Genomic DNA, 19,421 nt, shown 5'->3' with positions numbered 1-19,421 from the left:
TAGTCAAGGTCAGGGAAATGTTAAGCGATAATGTTTCACACGCTTTCTCTGAAGTCGACTGAGACGTCAAACGTTTGTCGTCGTTAGAATTGTGTGTTTTTGTGTACCCCGAACATTTCTAAGGAGATGTGAATATGACATTTGTGAGTGCAAAGATATGCCTAAATGCCTCTTAATGGGAACGTGCGTGTGCTGTTGTGTGTGTTTTGGTGGAATAAATGCTGATGCCAAGAGTAGTCGTTGTAGCGCTCTAGTGTCTCCCTTCTGTTGGGCCCTGCGTTTAGAGTATGTGAGAGGGCAGTACATTGACACTCTGTTTACCATATTAGTAACACAAGGACTCCAAGCTAACTAGGACACACAAGCGTCACATACTTATCACTAATGTACAGTGATATACAGTAGGGGGGTTTTCTGTGCTCTCTGTGTGTGTGTGTAACAGTTCCCTGAGTGTGTGTTTGGCGGTCAGGCTCTCTTCTCTCTGCTTCACTAGAGGTTACTTTAATTGGAGTGCCTGTGTCGTTAGCAGGTGGCATCGATTTCTTTCGTCGATAGCCAGTTTTGCTCTTCTGCCACCCTCTGAGGCTAATAGTTAAATTTGCATCTGGGAATTGAGCCAGTCAAAGGTCAAACATGCTCAGCTCTCTTTTTTTTAACGCCTTCAGTCGCCCAACCTCTACTGCCATAGCTGGAGTTGTGTGTGTGTGTGTGTGTGTTTAGTAGTGACAACTATATTTCAGATATAAGGCATATGAGAGTAGTAGACTTTGGGAATATATTTTGTAAGTGTTTTAAGCCATACAACCATACATATTTTTGTGTGTATTGATTCAGTACTGTATGTGTGAAGCTGAGGATACATTTCATATCATGTTTAAGCTCATCTTGTCTTTTTCTCTTTCTTTCTCGTTCTTTCACTAAGCTGCCCTCAGGGCACGAAGCTACCATCAGAAGAATGTCGCCCTCTCTGCACTGTAGACACACACACACACACACACACACACACACACACACTGTGGCACGGTGGGAGGTCATAATGGGGGTGGCTTAGTATGATGGGAAATCATATCATTAAAGCAGCCAGATGTGCTTTGTTGCTCGGGAGCAAAATGTCTCTCGGAGTGGGGTTGTGGGGACAGAAAAGAAAACAACGTCAAACATAGAGAAGGCAACCCTCTGGGATTGGATTCACTAGCCCAGTCCTCTCTGTTTGCTCTGTCACCGTTATTCTACTTTTTACTTCTTTTAAAAATTTTTTATTTTTTTACATTTAAAGTATTTTAGTAATGTTATTTGTATGGAATTTTAATTGGATTGAGAACAAGAGTAAATGCAGCACAGGAACTGTACTAATAAATATTTAAATGCATTTGTGTTTCTTTTGATGTTAAAGTCACGTTTTGTTACATGTGTTATTCTGTAGATAGTAGTTAATGCTGAGTAGACTTATTGTATTCCGTGTAGTAGTTACAGCGGGGCTAGGTGGTTTTAACAGCAAATTATTGTAAAATTGTTGCCGCTTTATTTGGTTCATCATTTGAGAGAAGTCCAATAACATGAAAGTATTCTTTTGATATCCGAAATGTAGTTAAGTAAAGTATACTATTTCCAGTGAGTACATTTGTTCTCTTGATCAGTGGTAGTGTTCCTCCTCGAGAGGCTTGGCAGTGCTATGGGAAGTCTGTACCAGTCAAATTGAACATGTTTCTGCCATCAATAAAAGATGAGCAATTACAGAATATTTTGTCTAATAAGTATTTGAATTTCTCGGCGCAGAAAAACATGTAGCTTACCCACTCATTACATCAGTTAGCAGGGGACGAGCACGGAGAACGAGAGGCAAGTGCTTTGATGCCAACAAACAAACAGACAAACAAGATGGGCCTACTACAGAGGAGCCGAATCCTACCCAGGGACACCCTCGCGCTCGTCCTCCTCCTCCCTCTTTCTGTTTCTCTCACGTCCATCTTATCTCTCTCCCCCTATCTTTCTTGCCCCCTCCCTCTTTCTAACATGCTTCCCTCACACTCCCTCCTATCTTACTAGCTCAAATACCTCTCTCTCATTGTGTCTTCTCCTCTTTTCTCAACCTTGTTAGTTAAAGCTCTCCGTAACCTCTGAATAGGAACATGCGTGTGTTTTGGTGGAATAAATGCTGATGCCAAGAGTAGTCGTTGTAGCACTCTAGTGTCTCCCTTCTGTTGGGCCCTGCGTTTAGAGTATGCGAGAGGGCAGTACTCAAACCTCCCCCACCCTTCAGATAGCCTTTATTTATTTATTTATTTATTTATTTATTTATTTTACTTTTTAAAACAAGGCAGTATGTAGATCGGCGGCAAAACGCAGGGGGAGCGGAAGAACGAAAGAAAAGGGGTGAGGAGGAGAGGAAAGAAGGAGGGGGGGGTAGTTACTAGCTAGGCAGGCAGCAACAGGGCTGGAGGGGGGCAGTTCCACGGGACGGGTATTAAAGCTGACAGATGAACGGGACGATGGACAAATTCTCCTGCAGCAGCTGTGACTGCCGCCATTATCCTGACAGGTGTCAATTAAGAATTACTGCCGGGTGGAGTGGGCCAGGGCGGCCCCCTCCTCTCTCGCCCAGCTGTCGGCATGTGAAAGAAGCAACACTTTACCCGTGTCACTTTGGTTAGCCCCCCTAGCAGGAGACCCCCGAAAACAAGGGGCGCCGTCGAGCGCGCCAATCGATAAAGTGCTGTATTAGTAATTATTGCGCCCTTCGGTCCGTGGAGGGCTGTGGCGCCCGATGGGTGATGTTAGCCAGAGATAAGGACTTCCCATGATCCTCCTCTTCACCAGGCCTCACCGAGGTAGTTGGGAGAGGTGTGTGTTGAGGGATGTGTGTCGGCCCGGGTGGCCTCTATCGTGTGTAGAGTACCTGTGGGACCAAAGTCAGACGGGCAAACCTTCCCTCTGACAGAGCGACTAAACCTCCTCACCATCTATTTTGTTGACCCCCCCCCTCTCCCACTCTACCCCTCTCTCTATTTCAGGACAGGCTAATCTCACAGTCGCACACATTGTAAAGTGGCTAGCTCTGTTCAATGAGTGAGAAAATGAACACTTGTCATTGGCAGTCGTGAAGGCTTATTTCCTCCCTAAATGATGCTTTAACTCACATCTAACACACACCCCACTGCTCGTCCCAATCCATTTCACTATGGTTGGCACGTGTGTGTGTGTGTGTGTGTGTGTGTGTGTGTGTGTGTGTGTGTGTGTGTGTGTGTGTGTGTGTGTGTGTATATATAGAAAAAATAAAAAAAGTTAAAGAAACAGATTTTTTCCCCCAACTGTTGGCAGGAGTTTAGTTGAGTGTACAGTATTTGGATGTTTGAAAGACAGGGAGGGAGGAAGTCATTCTGAGACCCATACTGCTTCCACCTCATCATTACTGAGGGCATTGCTGGGAGTTGTAGGAAATTATGTCATTGGCATGACTGGTAAAAGGCCCTCTTCGCTGACTATGCTCAGCTCTTGTAGTAGGGGTTGCAGAGAAGTGTGTTGTTTGTCATTGGGATAGTTTAGCTGGAGGCGTGTGTGTGTGCGTGTGCGCGCGTGTGTGTGTGTGTGTGTGTGTGTGTGTGTGGAGAGGAGAATATAGATGAAAGTGGGAGCTGAACAGTATGACTGTAGGTGTGTGAATGTCATTTTGTATTGTACCACCTCTACTACATTCTGAATGATTGTTTTCCCCCCCAAAAAATATTTGATCACAACACAGTCTCATACACGTTTGTCGAGAGACTGAGTATGTATCACATACATATTACACAGTATTGTCAAACCAGTTAAACACCTAGTATGGGATATAGAATATTAATATTCTAAAACCATTTATAAACAGCCTTCATGGAATAGACAATCTGTGACAGAAGAGAAGAAGTCGAAAGAGAGCTGAGACAACTCTGGGAATATTCAGTTATGGAGATTTACATGCTCACGTGGGAGTTGATTCCTTTGGAAATTCCTCCCTAGAAATCATTTGCCATAAAAAAATAACTGGGAAAGGGACGATACTATCACTGTTATTTTTCCATTCTGTTGTATTTGCATATCTCATTGTTTTAAAGAAGGCTTCCCCTCCAAGTGAAATGCTAGCTTTTTTTATAGCCTCTGTGCTTCACCTTTTCCTACTCAGGCCTCCCCCTTCTCTATCTCGCTCTCTCTTTCTCTCTCTAACCGTCTCCCCTCTCCCTCTTTCTATCTCCCTCCATTTCTCACACTGGCCCCAGACTGCTCCAAGCTATTATCAAACTTGCGTTTTATTCCATATTCCATCCCCATGCAAATCGGATGTGCTCTCTCTTATCACTTTCTCCCCCCAAACGGTTGTGTGTAATCAAAGTAAACGGCAGAGCTAAAGCTAAAGGGAAGCAGCGCTTCGCGCCGAGATGGATGGAGGGATTAAATATTAACCGGATGCGGCTGACTTAAGGCAGTGTTTTACATAGCTGCTCCCGTCGCGGCGGTCCGCCGTGCATTGATCCCGGCGCCTTTACGCGTTTTGGCAGCCGAGTCACATTTTTTTTTTTTTTACCATCATCTTTTCCAGCGGCCAGCCTAGTCAGGGGGGTGCGAGGTACAACCCCCTGCTCTTAAAGGGGTAGGTGAGATGGATGATAGCAATTTGAAATGTTGTTTGTGTGTGTGATCATGGAGATTGTTTTATTATTACCACAGTATAACCACTGGGATGATTAATTGAGGCAAACACACAGCGTACGGAGGCTCAGGGAGCAGAGGTACCGGGAACCACAGAAATATAATTACTAGACGGGATGAAGCACCTGAAACTAAGGCACTTTGACTGAAATCAGTCGATTTCTATTGCTAGGACTTTCAGCAACGCTGGGCCCATGATGTGTATTTAGGGTTATGTTTAGCCTCCCATGATCAACCATGGAGTCTGACACTGTGGACTGCGTCGTTTAGCGACCTGCCCCTGTACGGTCGCTTATATACGCACTCTGAACTGTGCGACCAGCATACACTAGCCTTTTTGTTTCATTTTTTTCTCTATTTCCTTTCCCCACCACTTCCTCTTCTGTGATTAAAAGTGAAAAATCCCCCCCCCCCCACACACAAAAAAAAACAACTAAACAAATACAAAATGTTAACAATGGCCTCAGTGTGTTTGTAACCGTAACACACTGGGCGTATGAATGACGTTATGCTAGCTAAAGGCAACGGTGTTTGTTGGGACGGTCAGAGGTGGTGCCTCATGGAAAAACAGCCGATATGTGGCGGGTCACACAGGCATGCTATGCTGTTAGCAGGGCTGCTACGGGTGTGTGGGGTCAGTCTCAGTAGCGTGTTGCTCAGGAATTGTGTTTATGTGTGCTTAGGCATTGTTTGTTTCTCTCCCTCTGTGTGTGTGTGTGAGAGAGAAGGCCCTCGGGTATTTATAAATGCAGTGTGGTCCTGTGGTGGAGCGTTGCAGCCCCGTAGTCACTGAAGGAGGAGGTCAAACATGGCAAGGGGCTCATCACTCAGCCCTAATGATGCCTTGTTTTCCCGCCCCTCTCCCTGCTAGCACCCAGCCAGAGTGCACATCTGATGGGGTCATCCGTGGGTCACGACCTCCAAGGTGGTGGCCCGCCCGGGCCCTCTCGCTAGACGACTCTTGTTTTTGTTTGCTCTCTCTAGCTCTGTGCTCTCTCTGTCTCTCTCTGTCTCTCTCTCTCTCTCTCTCTCTCTCTCTCTCTCTCTCTCTCTCTCGCTCTCTCTCTATCTATCTATCTATCTATCTATCTATCTATCTATCTCTCTGTGCTTTAACTATCTATTCTCTCTCTTCTCTCTCTCTCTCCCTCCCCCCTCAGTCAAAGTAGCTGGTCCCCATAGCAACACATTGTGAACTCTTTTAATGTTGTAGTGGTTCAGTGGACCAATAATGCGTGGAATCCGTTGTTGATGAATACCCTGCGTTGGTGCCTGTAATCTGGTCCTCTCCTGTTCCTCATTCCTGACATTTCTGACAGACACGAACTGATCTCTTATCAGTCACTTCTCACTCTACCTCATCATTCAGGAAGGATGTCAAAGGATCCCTCTACGTTATCTGTCTGTCTTTTTTTTCAGTCAGCCACATGGTTGGATGATATCTACTGAACTACTGATCCTGAATCAGTCAATATTTTAAGTTTGTTCCCGCCCACTTTGTTTTTCTGTACTGGCTTTTGGTCGCATGACGATTGAGAGGTGACACTCAAACATTTCCTCTGTCACAGCTGATTGAAACGATGGGGTTTGTTGGCTGTCAAATCGCCAGAGAACTGATAACAGGTCAGCCGTTAGAGAGAGAGATAGAGAGGGAGGGAGAGAGTTTTTGTGATCGTCAAACAGATATACAGAGCTATTAGTTATTGCATGCGGTGTATATTCATTCTGTGGGATCACGTTTATTACAGCGTTGTTCTTTTCATAGACAGATGCATGACAGAGGACCCAGTAGGGAGACAGTCATCCTGAATAACCGGAATGTGCTAAGGCCCCGCTATGTTCGTACTTTGTTTACTTCCTCGCTGTCATAAATCTTCGATTCACCTCAGACGCTGCAGTGCCCTTCCTCGAGTTACTAGATTAGTACATCATTATAAGCTGTGTCATTGTGTGAGTGAGAACCAAGCCAGGCCCCAACCTAGCTGTCTCTGAGCATGCCTGTGTCAGGGAAAGAGAGAAGGGAGAAGAGCAGTGGGGGGGGGAGAAAAGGAGGAGGCTTACTGGGCTAAAGAACTTAAATCCTCATAAAAAAAAGAACATGCACTCGGCCCAGGACAAGAGAGAGGTAGAGAGAGAGAGGTAGAGAGAGAGAGGTAGAGAGAGAGAGGTAGAGAGAGAGAGGTAGGAGAGAGAGAGAGAGAGAGAGAGAGAGAGAGAGAGAGAGAGAGAGAGAGAGAGGGGAAAAAAGTTGATTTCCTTTTTCAGCAGAGCCATACATCACAGGGCCTCCCAGCTGCAGTGTCACGGGCTGACAGAATGACATGTGTCATTTATCAAAGGGGCCAGGCCGGGGCCTTGGGAAACGTGCACCACAAAGCCTGAGAGAGTTCATTCCAACGCTCCCCCCCCCCATCCCCCTCTACGTCTCCACTCCGCCCCCGCCGTTCTCTCTCTTTCCTCACCCCTTCGCTCTCCTCGCTTCGCCTGGTGCCAAAAAAAGGTCCTGTAATGTTTTCTGTCTTCCCAACACCAACGCTGCACTACTCACACACACACACACACACACACACACACACACACACACACACACACACACACACACACACACACACACACACACACACACACACACACACAGGGGCCCTGCCTGTACTCAGCTGTGGAGTATGTGTGTGTGTCTCACTGTAACTCCTCAGGGGGTTGTTGCTGTTGTTGTTCAAGGTTTAAAGTACTGTTACTAGTGCTAAGCATGGTTTGGCCCTGCCTGCCCCCCTTCCTCCCACATCATTCTTCGCTGTAGTCACTAACATACTAGTAACTACTTATGTGACTTTTTTTTAATTTTTTGTCTCTTGTTATGGTCTACAACATCGTCTCCCAGTATCTCATTTTGGTATGTGTTTGTTTACGTGTGTGTGTGTGTGTGTGTGTGTGTGTGTGTGTGTGTGTGTGTGTGTGTGTGTGTGTGTGTGTGTGCTGTGCCTGTGTGTTTCTGTGCGTCTGTGTGTTTACGTCTGTGTTTGTGTGTGTCACTCGTTACCTGCTGTTGCCGGAGTTGTTTGACAGAGTGATTATCTCCTACCCAGGCTGTCATCCCCCAGTGAGGTCCCTGGGGTTAGCAGCACTACCAGACACCTCTTCTACCCCCACCGGCCACCTCAACAGGGTTAGAACACCATCACCAGACGCCTCCAGAATCAATAAACAAACTCACCTTGGTGTGGCAGGGAAGCAGGGACACGGCGCACCAGGCAGGGCTTAGGTGTCTGCTCTCTCTCTCTCTCTCTCTCTCCTTCTCGCTCTCTCTTTCTCTCTCTCTGTTATTTATGTATCTCTCTCCTCTCTCTCTCTCACTCTTTCTTTCTCACTCTTTCTCTCTCTGTTATTTATGTATCTCTCTCTCCCTCTCTCTCTCTCGCTCTCTCTTTCTCTCTCTCTCTGTTATTTATGTATCTCTCTCTCCTCTCTCTCTCTCTCTCTCTCTCTCTCACCCTTTCTTTCTCACTCTTTCTGTCTCTCTCTCTCTTTGCATCTGTATCTCTCGCTCTCTTTCTTTCTCATTTCCTCTATTGTAGAGACAGATTGGGGTGTGTGGGAGGGCCCCTGTCAAAATGCTGCACTATATCACAGCACTACTTTGGTTCTCTCTGATGCTTTGTTAGTGCAACTTAAGCTATAGCAGATAGTGTTTACAGTAGGGCTAGTACTACATCTGGCCTTGTTGAGTCACAACCCTCTCTTGTGAGTGATGCTATAGAAGTTTATGGCAACAGGAAGCATATGCTAGGCCAGTTACGTGACAAACTCTTCGCGTAAACGGACGCAAATGCCTTTAAACTGGCGACTCATCTTCCAAATTGTCACACTGGTTTGGTGTAATTTTCAGGGCTTTGATAGTGGCATTTTCTAATCTGTAAAACCCCCCGAAAATAATCTGAAAGCCTAGTTTATGATTCATTGAAGTGTTTGCTCTCACACCGTGGCAAAGCTTGATAACAACCTCAGTCGCGCACCTTATGACTTTGCGTAAATGTAACTTGTGTACCTTTTTCATTTTTGGGTAAGAAAGGGAAAGAGATTTTGACTGGAGCAGCAGCAGAAGCAGCGGCTAGGTGGTAGGTGCATAATATTCTCTGGTGCTGGAAGAGGAAGGAGGAGAGGAGAACAACCTAAAAAGGCTGTGTGGACATCTCCGTTTAATAATTAAGTTCCGACCCAGAGCAGCATTAAGTGAGAGAGCGTGTGAGAGAGAGTGAGTGAGTGAGTGAGTGAGTGAGTGAGTGAGTGAGTGAGTGAGTGAGTGAGAGAGAGAGAGAGAGAGAGAGAGAGAGAGAGAGAGAGAGAGAGAGAGAGAGAGAGAGAGAGAGAGAGAGAGAGAGAGAGAGAGAGAGAGAGAGAGAGAGAGAGAGAGAGAGAGAGAGAGAGAGAGAGAGAGAGAGAGAGAGAGAGAGAGAGAGAGAGAGAGAGAGAGAGAGAGAGAGAGAGAGAGAGAGAGAGAGAGATTCTTTGCTTTTGTCCGTCCGTTAAAAGACGCGCGACGTCGTTAGGGGGGAATATTCACTGTGGCGTGGCTGAGTGACAACCCCTCCGTCAGGTCAGAGATAGTTCACTCTTGTGATGGGGAGGAAAAAATCGATACAGTTATATATCGGGATATTATTTTTGACAATATATCGTATCGTTTTGACAATATCGCAATATTATCTTTGCACTAGTTGGCTGTACAGTACCTGCACCAAAACACCATTTATTTTTTCCTTCATAGCTTGTTCTCCGTCTTTTATTTCCATGACTGCTCAAAACGTTATCATGGCTCTCTTTTGTCCCTCTGCAGCAGACATATGTGAGCAATATGTTTGGAACATCCAATTGCAATACAATCTAATTATCGAATCGCAATACATATAGAATCGTGAGAATCGCAATACATATCAAATTGGCACTTAAGTATCGTGATAATATTTTATCGTGAGGTCCCTGGCGATTCCCAGCCCTAGTTCACCCCCCCCTCTCCCCCATGCATCTCCAGACCCCCCCCTGTGTGTACACTGCACAACCACTGAGGTAGAAAGGAAGGACTCAGTGTCTTGTCTTTGATCTTCCTCGTACTGCGGCCATATTGCCATCTAGAATGTTCCTGGCTTGCAACTCAAAGACTGAGAACAAGAGAGGAAAAAAGAAGAGAGGGCGAGAAGAGAGAAGGACAAGGTTTTGACTAAGTGAGCTCTGCGTCTTTGCAGCGTGACTACGTTAATGGCTGCTTTGCTTCTCTCCCCCTCGCTCTTTTTTTTATTTAGTCCCTCTCTCTCTCTCTCTCTCTCTCTCTCTGTCTCTCTCGCTGCCCCTTTGTTCTCTCTCTCTCTCTCTCTCTCTCTCTCTCTCTCTCCTGCTCTCTCACTCTCGCCCCGTGTCTCGGCGGTGGCGGCAGGAACAGCCCTTTTCATTTGTCTTCATAAGCCTAATTTATTTTCCCAGCCAGATGTGAGCTGACAGACATCACTCAGTGGCCCGCCTCCACCGGGCCCCGCCGTCCCCCCCGCCTTAGTCCCCTGCCAGGAGGTCAGGAAAACAGTCACGTCTTCCCTCGGCTCCTCCTCCCCCTCCACCCCCCTCGCACTCCCCTGGATCTCCCCCCTCCCCATCAGCATTACAGAAGATGGATGTGTCTTTAAAGCAGAGATTGATTGTGGATATCAGAGTTATGGCGCCATTTATCACGGCCAATATTATTTAGACGAGAGGGATTGAGCGTGGAGGTGTAACTCGGAGCCCTCCTGGGTAGTAAGGGAGGGGGGGGGGGACAATGTGCGAGGAAGTTGAATAGATTAGAGACAAGCACGTGTCTCAGTTGGTCTGGGCCTTGGTGAGCGAGTGTGTGTGTGTGTGTATGTTCGTGTGTGTGTGTGTGTGTGTTTATGAGGCTGTATTTCAGCCTGTGTGTACTTGCAATGCGCTCGTTTGTGTCCATCTAGATGTGTGTGTGTGTGTGTGTGTGTGTGTGTGTTTCCAGGCTGTTGTTGTCTCCTCCTTTGGATGTGTCTCCATTGATCCCCGGCGATGTGATCCTCCTTCGGAGTCTTTTCTCATCGGACGTTTGATTTATGGCTTCATTAGGATCCGTGTGCTGTCTCCCCTTTTTTCCCTTTGTCTGTTTCCTCTCTCCCAGGTCACTCCTCTATGGAAGAGCCGAACCAAAAAAACACTCTGTGGGGGAGACCGAGAGAAAGAGACTCGTCAACTAAATCAAGCACCTCATCTCTTTTTTTTTTTTTAACGCCGTTAACTTTACCCCACTCCCAGATGTTGTCGGGAGGTATTTTCTTGTTATGCGTAGGTTGGTTTTCTCCTGGTTTTCTGCCTTGTGCCCTGAAAGTACCTACCCCCGCCAGAGTTGCACCCCGGCATACCCCCCTCTAAGTCCCTCTCGGGTAAAAGTCTTCATTGTGTGTGTGTCGTCTTTTATGGTTCTTGTCTTCTCTCTGGATAAAGAAGAGGGATGCACTCCACCCGACATTCAAATGCATGCGGTCATGTGGCCAACAGCGCAGGGCAAACACCACAGGGTGTAAACCTTGGCACTGAAAAGGAAGGGTGCGTGTGCATGTGTGTGTGTGTGTGTTTGTTTGCTCTTGTGCACGTGAGTTTGTGTGTGTTAGTGTATCTGTGTTAACCTCCACTTTTTGTGTACGAAACATTGGAAACACCTGCTCTTTCCATGAAATAGTGAACCCAGGTGAAAGTTAGGATTCCTTATTGATGTCACTTGTTACATCCACTTCAATCAGTGTCGATGTAGGCGAGGAGCCAGTCAAAGAAGGATTTTTAAGCCTTGAGACATGGGTTGTGTATGTGGGCCATTCGGAGGGTGAATGGGCAAGATAAAAGATTTTAGTGCCTTTGAACGGGGTCTGGTAGAAGGTGCCATGCGCACCGGTTTGAGTGTATCAAAAACTGCAACGCTGCTGGGTTTTTCACGCTCAACAGTTTCCCGTGTGTATTAAAATGGTCCACCACCCAAAGGACATCCAGCCAACTTGACACAACTGTGGGAAGCGTTGGAGTTAACCTCTATGGGCTAGGTGGGACGCTAGCGTCCCCCCCGTGGTGCACTCCATCAACAGCAGGTGCATTTCAAGAGCGGCAAATTTGAATCCAAATAAATGTCAAAATTCAAATTTTTCAAACATACAACTATTTTACACCCTTTGAAAGATAAACATCTCCTTAATCTAACCACGTTTTACGATTTCAAAAAGGTTTTACGGCGAAAGCATAAATTTAGAGTATGTTAGGACAGTACATTTACAAGAGTTGTGTGTAATGTTTTGTCAATTCAAAGACAGGGTCACCAAAACCATAAAACCAGCTAAAATGATGCACTAACCTTTTACAATCTCCATCAGATGACACTCCTAGGACATTATGTTAGACAATGCATGCATTTTTAGTTCTATCAAGTTCATATTTATATCCAAAAACAGCGTTTTACTATGGCATTGATGTTGAGGAAATCGTTTCCCTCCAATAACCGGCAGTCAAGTCAACACCACAAATTAAATAATTAAAATTAGAAAACATTGGTAAAATATTATATTGTCATTTAAAGAATTATAGATTTACATCTCTTGAACGCAATCAACTTGCCAGATTTAAAAATAACCTTACTGGGAAATCACACTTTGCAATAATCTGAGCACTGCGCCCAGAAAAATACGCGTTGCGATACAGACTAGACGTCATGTTGGGGAGATCTAAAATCGAAAATACTATGTAAATAATCCATTACCTTTGATTCTCTTCATCAGATGTCACTTCCAGGTATCACAGGTCCATAACGAATGTAGTTTTGTTCAAAAAAGCTCATCATTTATGTCCAAAAATCTCCGTCTCGTTAGCACATGATGTAAGCCAGCCGGACTTCTCGTCATGAACGAGGGGGAAAAAATATATTTCCGTTCGTTCAAACATGTCAAACGTTGTATAGCATAAATCATTAGGGCCTTTTTTAACCAGAACATGAATAATATTCAAGGTGGACGAATGCATACTCTTTTATAACGTATTGGAACGAGGGTACCCAACATGAACTCGCGCCAGGTGTCTAATGGGCCATCATCGTTCCATGGCTCTTGTTCGGTCAGATCTCCCTCCAGAAGACTCAAAACACTTTGTAAAGGCTGGTGACATCTAGTGGAAGCAATAGGAAGTGCCAAAATATTCCTCAGCCCCTGTGTTTTTCAATGGGATAGGTTTAAAGGTAATACAACACATCAGGTATCCACTTCCTGTCAGAAAATGTCTCAGGGTTTTGCCTGCCAAATGAGTTCTGTTATACTCACAGACACCATTCAAACAGTTTTAGAAACTTTAGAGTGTTTTCTATCCATATATAATAAGTATATGCATATTCTAGTTACTGGGTAGGATTAGTAACCAGATTAAATCGGGTACATTTTTTTTATCCAGCCGTGCAAATACTGCCCCCTAGCCCTAACAGGTTAACATGGGCCAGCAACCCTGTGGAACGCTTCCTACACCTTGTAGATTCCATGCCCCAACGAATTGAGGCAGTTCTGAGGGCAAAAGGGGGTGCAACTCAATATTAGGAAGGTTTTCCTAATGTTTTATACACTCAGTGTACAGCTCACATTTTAAACATTCCTTTTTCACTCCTCTCTTATAGCCAGTCGCCTGCCATAACTTACCTTCTTTCCTTCACTAAGAAGGGAATCTAAGTGTATTCTTTCTCCTGTTTGAAATCCTCGCCATTATCAGAAGTCATGTCATGCAGAAATGTAAAAATAGGCAAGGTAATCACACTTTGTGCGGCTGCTTTTGTCGTCAGCCCGTGATGGAAACGGGTCTAAATATGAGATTAAAAGCTGCCGGTGACTGACGCTGTTAGCCAGATATGCCATAAACTTGACTATCTCCTATTGCGGATTAGCTCAAATTATACCAGGAGGGAGATGCTGCCTTCATTCCTGCCTCGCCTGTTCGTAGGTGGGCATTTGAGGCACTCTAAGTTGACAGTGTCTGTCTCTGCTTAGTTCTCTGAGACAGGTCGCGTGACAGCAGATGCCTGGCACACTGCTTGAAAATGGTGTGTGGTGTGTGTGTGTATGTGTGTGTGAAAGAGAGCGTTATTAAATGACAGAAAGCATGTGTGTTTCAAGGTGATTGTGTGTGATTGACTGTTTTGTTTCTAGATAACTGCCAAGGAGTGACCAGTTTGAACCTCTGTGTCGTTCTGTTGGTGATATTGTTAACTTGTGTAAATCTTATATGATGGGCAACAAGGAAAGAAATACAGACGGTTGTTATCAAGTTTCCCTGTGAGTCAGTGCAGGTGAAGTCAGTTAGCGATGGCCTGCGTCCGAAATGGCACCCTATTCCCTATAAAGTAGTGCGCCATGTAGGGAATAAGGTGCCATTTGGGACACATGCTCGGGTAAGGTAGAACTGGAAGAGATAGAGCAGGTGCTGAATTTGCATTAGCAGGGTCCTATTCATTAGAGCACTCAACAGACCTTGTTTTGCAACAGTAAGTGAAAATGAGCCTTTCTTATTGGAAAAGTCAAGGTAGTCCCTCCCTGTTTCAGTCCGTTTGCTTCCAGTTGATGCCTTACGAACAAGACCCTGGTGCAGAATTTGAATATTACAATGCAGTTACAGAGGGATTCAAACGCTAGGATTTCTCTGTTACCTGTATCTTCCCCTATCTTTAAAAAACGAACAACACCACCATGTTGAGCGATTTTAAATTGAGGTCCACCATATTTACCTAATGATTATGATCTCTGGTTTAAAGAGTTTCTCAGGTACTTTTGTATACTTTTTGGCCAGTAGTTCTGAAAGTAGTGCTCACGAGCCAAAAGTGTCCCCCCAAAAATGGTCTACTATGTCACATACTGTCTGTGCAGATATGTGCACCACATCATTGTTCTATGTCTCTCTCTCTCTCTCTCTCTCTCTGCTTTGTGTGCATCTTGCTAGCTGTCACTCAAAGGGCGAGGAGCTGAAGCTCATTGGCTGGAACTCGAATTGCTAGGGGGCTGGTCCACGTGGGGGAAATTTGTAATAATGACAATTACAACAATACTGAATTAACACTTTTATTTTAACTTAATACAGTGTATAACTAAAATCTATTTAGTCTCAAATAAATAATTCAACATGTTCAATTTGGTTGAAATAATGCAAAAAAAAAGAAGAAAGTAAAAGTGCAATATGTGCCATGTAAAAAAAGCTAACGTTTAAGTTCCTTGCTCAGAACATGAGAACATATGAACGCTGGTGGTTTCTTTTAACATGAGTCTTCAATATTCCCAGTTAAGAAGATTTAGGTTGTAGTTATTATAGGAATTATAGGATTATTTCTCTCTATCTCATTTGCATTTCATATAACTTTGACTATTGTATGTTCTTATAGGCACTATAGTATTGCTAGACTAATCTCGGGAGTTGATAGGCTTGAAGTCATAAACAGCACTGTGCTTCAAGCATTGCGAAGAGCTTCTGGCAAACGCAGGTAAGTGCTGTTTGAATGAATGCTTATGAGCCTGCTGCTACCTACCACCGCTCAGTCAGACTGATATATCAAATCATAGACTTAATTATAACATAATAAACACACAGAAATAGGAGCCTTAGGTCCTTAATATGGTCAAATCCGGAAACTATAATTTCGAAAACAAAACGTTTATTCTTTCAGTGAAATACGGAACCGTTCCGTATTTTATCGAACGGGTGGCAACCCTAAGTCTAAATATTGCTGTTACATTGCACAACCTTCAATATTATGTCATAATTATGTAATATTCTGGCAAATGAATTACGGTCTTTGTTAGGAAGAAATGGTCTTCACACAGTTCGCAACGAGCCAGGCGGCCCAAACTGCTGCATATACCCTGACGCGAATGCGCATTTGTTAAATCATCACCCGTTTGGCGAAGTAGACTGTGATTCGATGATAAATTAACAGGCACCGCATTGATTATATGCAATGCAGGACAAGCTAGATAAACTAGTAATATCATCAACCATGTGTAGTTAACTAGTGATTATGTTAAGATTGATTGTTTTTTTTACAAGATAAGTTTAATGCTAGCTAGCAACTTACCTTGGCTCCTTGCTGCACTCGCGTAACAGGTGGTCAGCCTGCTATGCAGTCTCCTCGTGGAGTGCAATGTAATCGGCCATAATCGGCGTCCAAAAATGCCAATTACCGATTTGTTATGAAAACTTGAAATCGGCCCTACTTAATCGGCCATGCCGATCGGTCAACCTCTAGTATGAACTACACATTGAGAAATCCAGCCCAAAGCAAGAGGTTTAAAAAAGATTTACTACTTGCCAAGGTTCTGGAGCATGTCTTTAAGTGTTTGTACTTTCAAGTTAATACACCCAAGTCAGAGAGGGATTTTCTTATCCAATATCCACTCCTCTGGAATGTTGGAGCTACAACATGCAAATAGAGCCTGTTTTGAACTCCCTACTTCCATCTCCAACGCAGAGCCGGAGTGATTTGCGAGGGTGACATGTCCTTTAATGTTATGCAGTAAAAGTTGGAGGGGATTTATCAGCGAGACCCCTGTTTCCCTCGCGCTGAACGCTCTCCTGGGGTCACATGATGGCAGGTAGTTACAGCCTCGCCGCAGTTATTTACCGTCACCACACTTTTGATTTATGGCCTGCATCCCCCCTCCTACTCCCCTCTCTCTCGCTCTCTCTTTCTCTCCTACTCATCTCACTCCTCTTCGTTTTTCTTTCCCTTTTGTCTCCACTCTCTTCTCTCCTCCTCCCCTCCTGTAATAATTGCATTTTGGAACGTACACATGACATTAAATTGTTGGTTCAGTCCAACCCGCAGCGGTGGAGTAGAGGTTAGAGCGAGTTACTCAGTAACAACCTATTTTGCTCAGTAGTGCTCAGTGTGACACAGTTACACAGTAGTTTTGTGGCTGGGACTATAGGCTCTTATTGTGTTATTCCCCCCCACTGCACATATGTTTCCCCATGAACGACCGTAGGCCTACATGTCCAACCCTGTCACTATGTTGATGGATTACATCTCTCAAACAGAGACAGAAAGAGAGGGAGGGAGAGAAAAAGAAAGGGAGAGATTGAGCAATGGGGAGAGAGAAAGAGAGAGAGGGAGAGAAAGGAAGTAGACGGGTGGTGTAGATGTAGTGAAGGACATGGCAGCTTTAACGCCGGCCAAAAAGACTGTGCTGAACACCTGTTCCTGTCTCCATCGCCCCTTCAACTTCCCCATTACCTGTCAATCTATCACACGCAGGACCAGATCAAATATCTGGAAGGGGGGGGGGGGAGGGAGGCAGTGGGAGACAGGGAGGGGGAAGAGTGGAGAGGGAGGAGTGAAGTAGGAGGGAGAGAGAAGTTTGTAAGACTAGTAAAAAAAAGCTGAACCTTTTTAGTGAGTAAACTGTGCTTTGGACAGTTCTACGTGAAATATTTTGTTTTTTTAAACTTGTTTTGGACTTTTTGTCACCATTTCTCCACAGTCCCGTTGTGCGTCTTTTTTTGTTTTCTCAATGTTCTGGGCTGCTCTGTCTGGCCTTTGATTGGCGCCTCTGTGTATTGAGGTGAATCTCTGACAGACAAGCGCCTCTGCAGGGAGGCGGGGAATGGGGTGTCGGATTACAGCGACAAGGCTGCTGCCTCTGTGTTCCTGCCTGTGCGTGTGTGTTCTTGTGTTTTGGTGTGTGTGTTTGAGTCAAGGGTGGAGGAGGGGGGGGGATCTGAGCTCATCAAGGTGCATTAGTGCATGCATGACCAGTTCCACCCCTCCTTTATTATCCTTTTCTCTCTCTCTCTCTCTCTCTCTCTCTCTCTCTCTCTCTCCCCACTGCTCAATCTCTCTCTCACCCTCTATTTTCCCCTCTTTCTTCTGTATTTCTCTCTCTCTCTCTCTCCCCAGCTCTCCCCCTTAGTGTCTGAGCTCTTGTGATTTACGGTAATTATCCATCGTTGGGGTCATCTATCAGGCTCGCCGTTGCTAGGCGATGGAGACAGCTGCGGCTGGCTAGGCCGTTTTCTGGGCCGCACTGTTGTCTTGTCGGGGGGGGGGGGGCGTGCTCAGGTGAAGTTGGGCTTGCTGGATTGTCGGGCTGGGCCTGACACAGAGATTTAAAGTCACAGGTTCCTTTACAGCGAGAGAGAGGAAGGGGTATTGATGTTGAAAGGGGGCAGGTGGAATTCGAGGGAAGTGTCGGGGGGGGGGGGCAGCTTAAAAGGCACAGGTGACGTGTGTGCCAATTGTGTGTGGTGGGGGGGGGGAGGGGGTACGTTTTAAAAAGGGATTTATTTGGGCAGATGGACGTTTGGGGCCATGCGAGAGAGCGGATGTTTTAGGGGCCGTGAAAATTAGGGCGGAGGGAGAGAGAAAGGATTTTATAACTGTCGGCAGGTGCAACTCGAAGCCTTATGGCCGTCCGGGCCTGTGAGTTGTGTTAGCCCTCAACCCCTATGTTATTTCGATGGCACTCACTATGCTAATAGGAAGGTACATAGACTGGGTTAACTGTGGCTGGACCGTTGAACTTTTCACAAAGTGGCAACTACATCATGACAGTGTTGTTGTTAGTTTGACACATCGATGGGGTCCCTTTACCGAAACAGCACATGCAGACACACAAAACCCTGCCCTCACCACCCTTCCCTTTACCCAGAACTAATTACAAGCGGTTAGTGTTTGTCATCATGCTGTGGGGTGGGAGATTAAGAACACCTCTCTGTTCATTTGTAATCAGTTGTTTGATAATTAGCTAACCTGTTGTAAGTGGCCTTAAGGGCCGCTGTGTAATTAGCTAAGCTGCTGGAAGCGGCGAGTGTGTGTTGACATTGACCTGAAGCGTCCACTCGACCGTCCCAGCCACTGTCATGTCTGTCCCCCTGTCGTCCGTTGCCATGGTCACCCTGGACAAGGAGGTGGCCCCCAATCAATTATTATACCCTCAGTCCATTGTGTTTGTTCAGGGAAAACACACACACACACACACACACACACACACACACACACACACACACACACACACATGCACACACACATCAACACGCCACACACCTAGTACCTGTACCCACTACCTCACCAGCCTACTACTTTCCAAGCATTCCTGGAGAAGTACCAAAAAAATATACAAAACACACACACACACACCCACACACACCCATTCTTTTGAGCATTACATTTTCATATAAAACAGCATCCCACCTAAATGAACAGCATCTGTGTTGGAGTGGTTTTTAACTCCTCACTTCAAAGGCACTTGTTTACTCTCCTGCCTCCTGACATTGTCTCTGGTAATTAAACGGACGCGTTGAAATTTATGGTTTAATTATACAGGGCTTGTTATGCAAAGGAGACGACGGGGATGAGCTGATATGCCCAATAAAAATAAATACATTCCATATTGTTTTATTGAACCTCTGTGTGCGTGCATCGCTTTAGTTCAGCTACTCAGGTGTGTGTGTTTGAATGTGTGTGTGTGTTTGCATGCACGCCTATACGTGCATGAACCCACGTGTTTTGCCCCTCTCCTAACAAGCTAGTAACATGCGTGTGTGGGTGAGAATGAAAATGTAAAAAGAAAAACAAGATGAATTGCGATCGATCCCTGCTGGTTCACTCTATTGATCCCACAGCGCGTTCAGCCCAGCTGTACTACACCAAGTGCATTCACTCAACTCAGCCTCTCAAAACATCCACTCGTTTTTAC

General features: G+C 45.4%; 1 protein-coding gene across 7 annotated transcripts in view; it reads left to right on the top strand.

Annotated features, from left to right (window-relative positions):
- The window catches only part of LOC106605074 (teashirt homolog 1), a 67,986-nt gene that overhangs the window by 6,115 nt on the left and 42,450 nt on the right, over positions 1–19,421 (top strand). For 3 of the 7 annotated variants that reach the window (XM_014200352.2, XM_014200351.2, XM_014200350.2), the window contains one exon: positions 7,767–7,846. The exons of 3 other annotated variants lie outside the window; for them this stretch is intronic. In XM_014200352.2, coding sequence (XP_014055827.2) covers positions 7,767–7,846 — 80 coding nt within the window. Of the gene's footprint in view, positions 1–922; positions 5,087–7,766; positions 7,847–19,421 lie in introns of those variants that run through there. One more of the 7 variants, XR_001328790.2, reaches the window with a different exon arrangement.

The sequence above is a fragment of the Salmo salar genome, chromosome ssa05 (genome assembly GCF_905237065.1).
Source record: "Salmo salar chromosome ssa05, Ssal_v3.1, whole genome shotgun sequence".
NCBI classification, from domain to species: Eukaryota; Metazoa; Chordata; class Actinopteri; order Salmoniformes; family Salmonidae; genus Salmo; species Salmo salar.
Note: the sequence above shows the minus strand (reverse complement) of the source record. Positions and strands in the feature narration are given on the sequence as shown.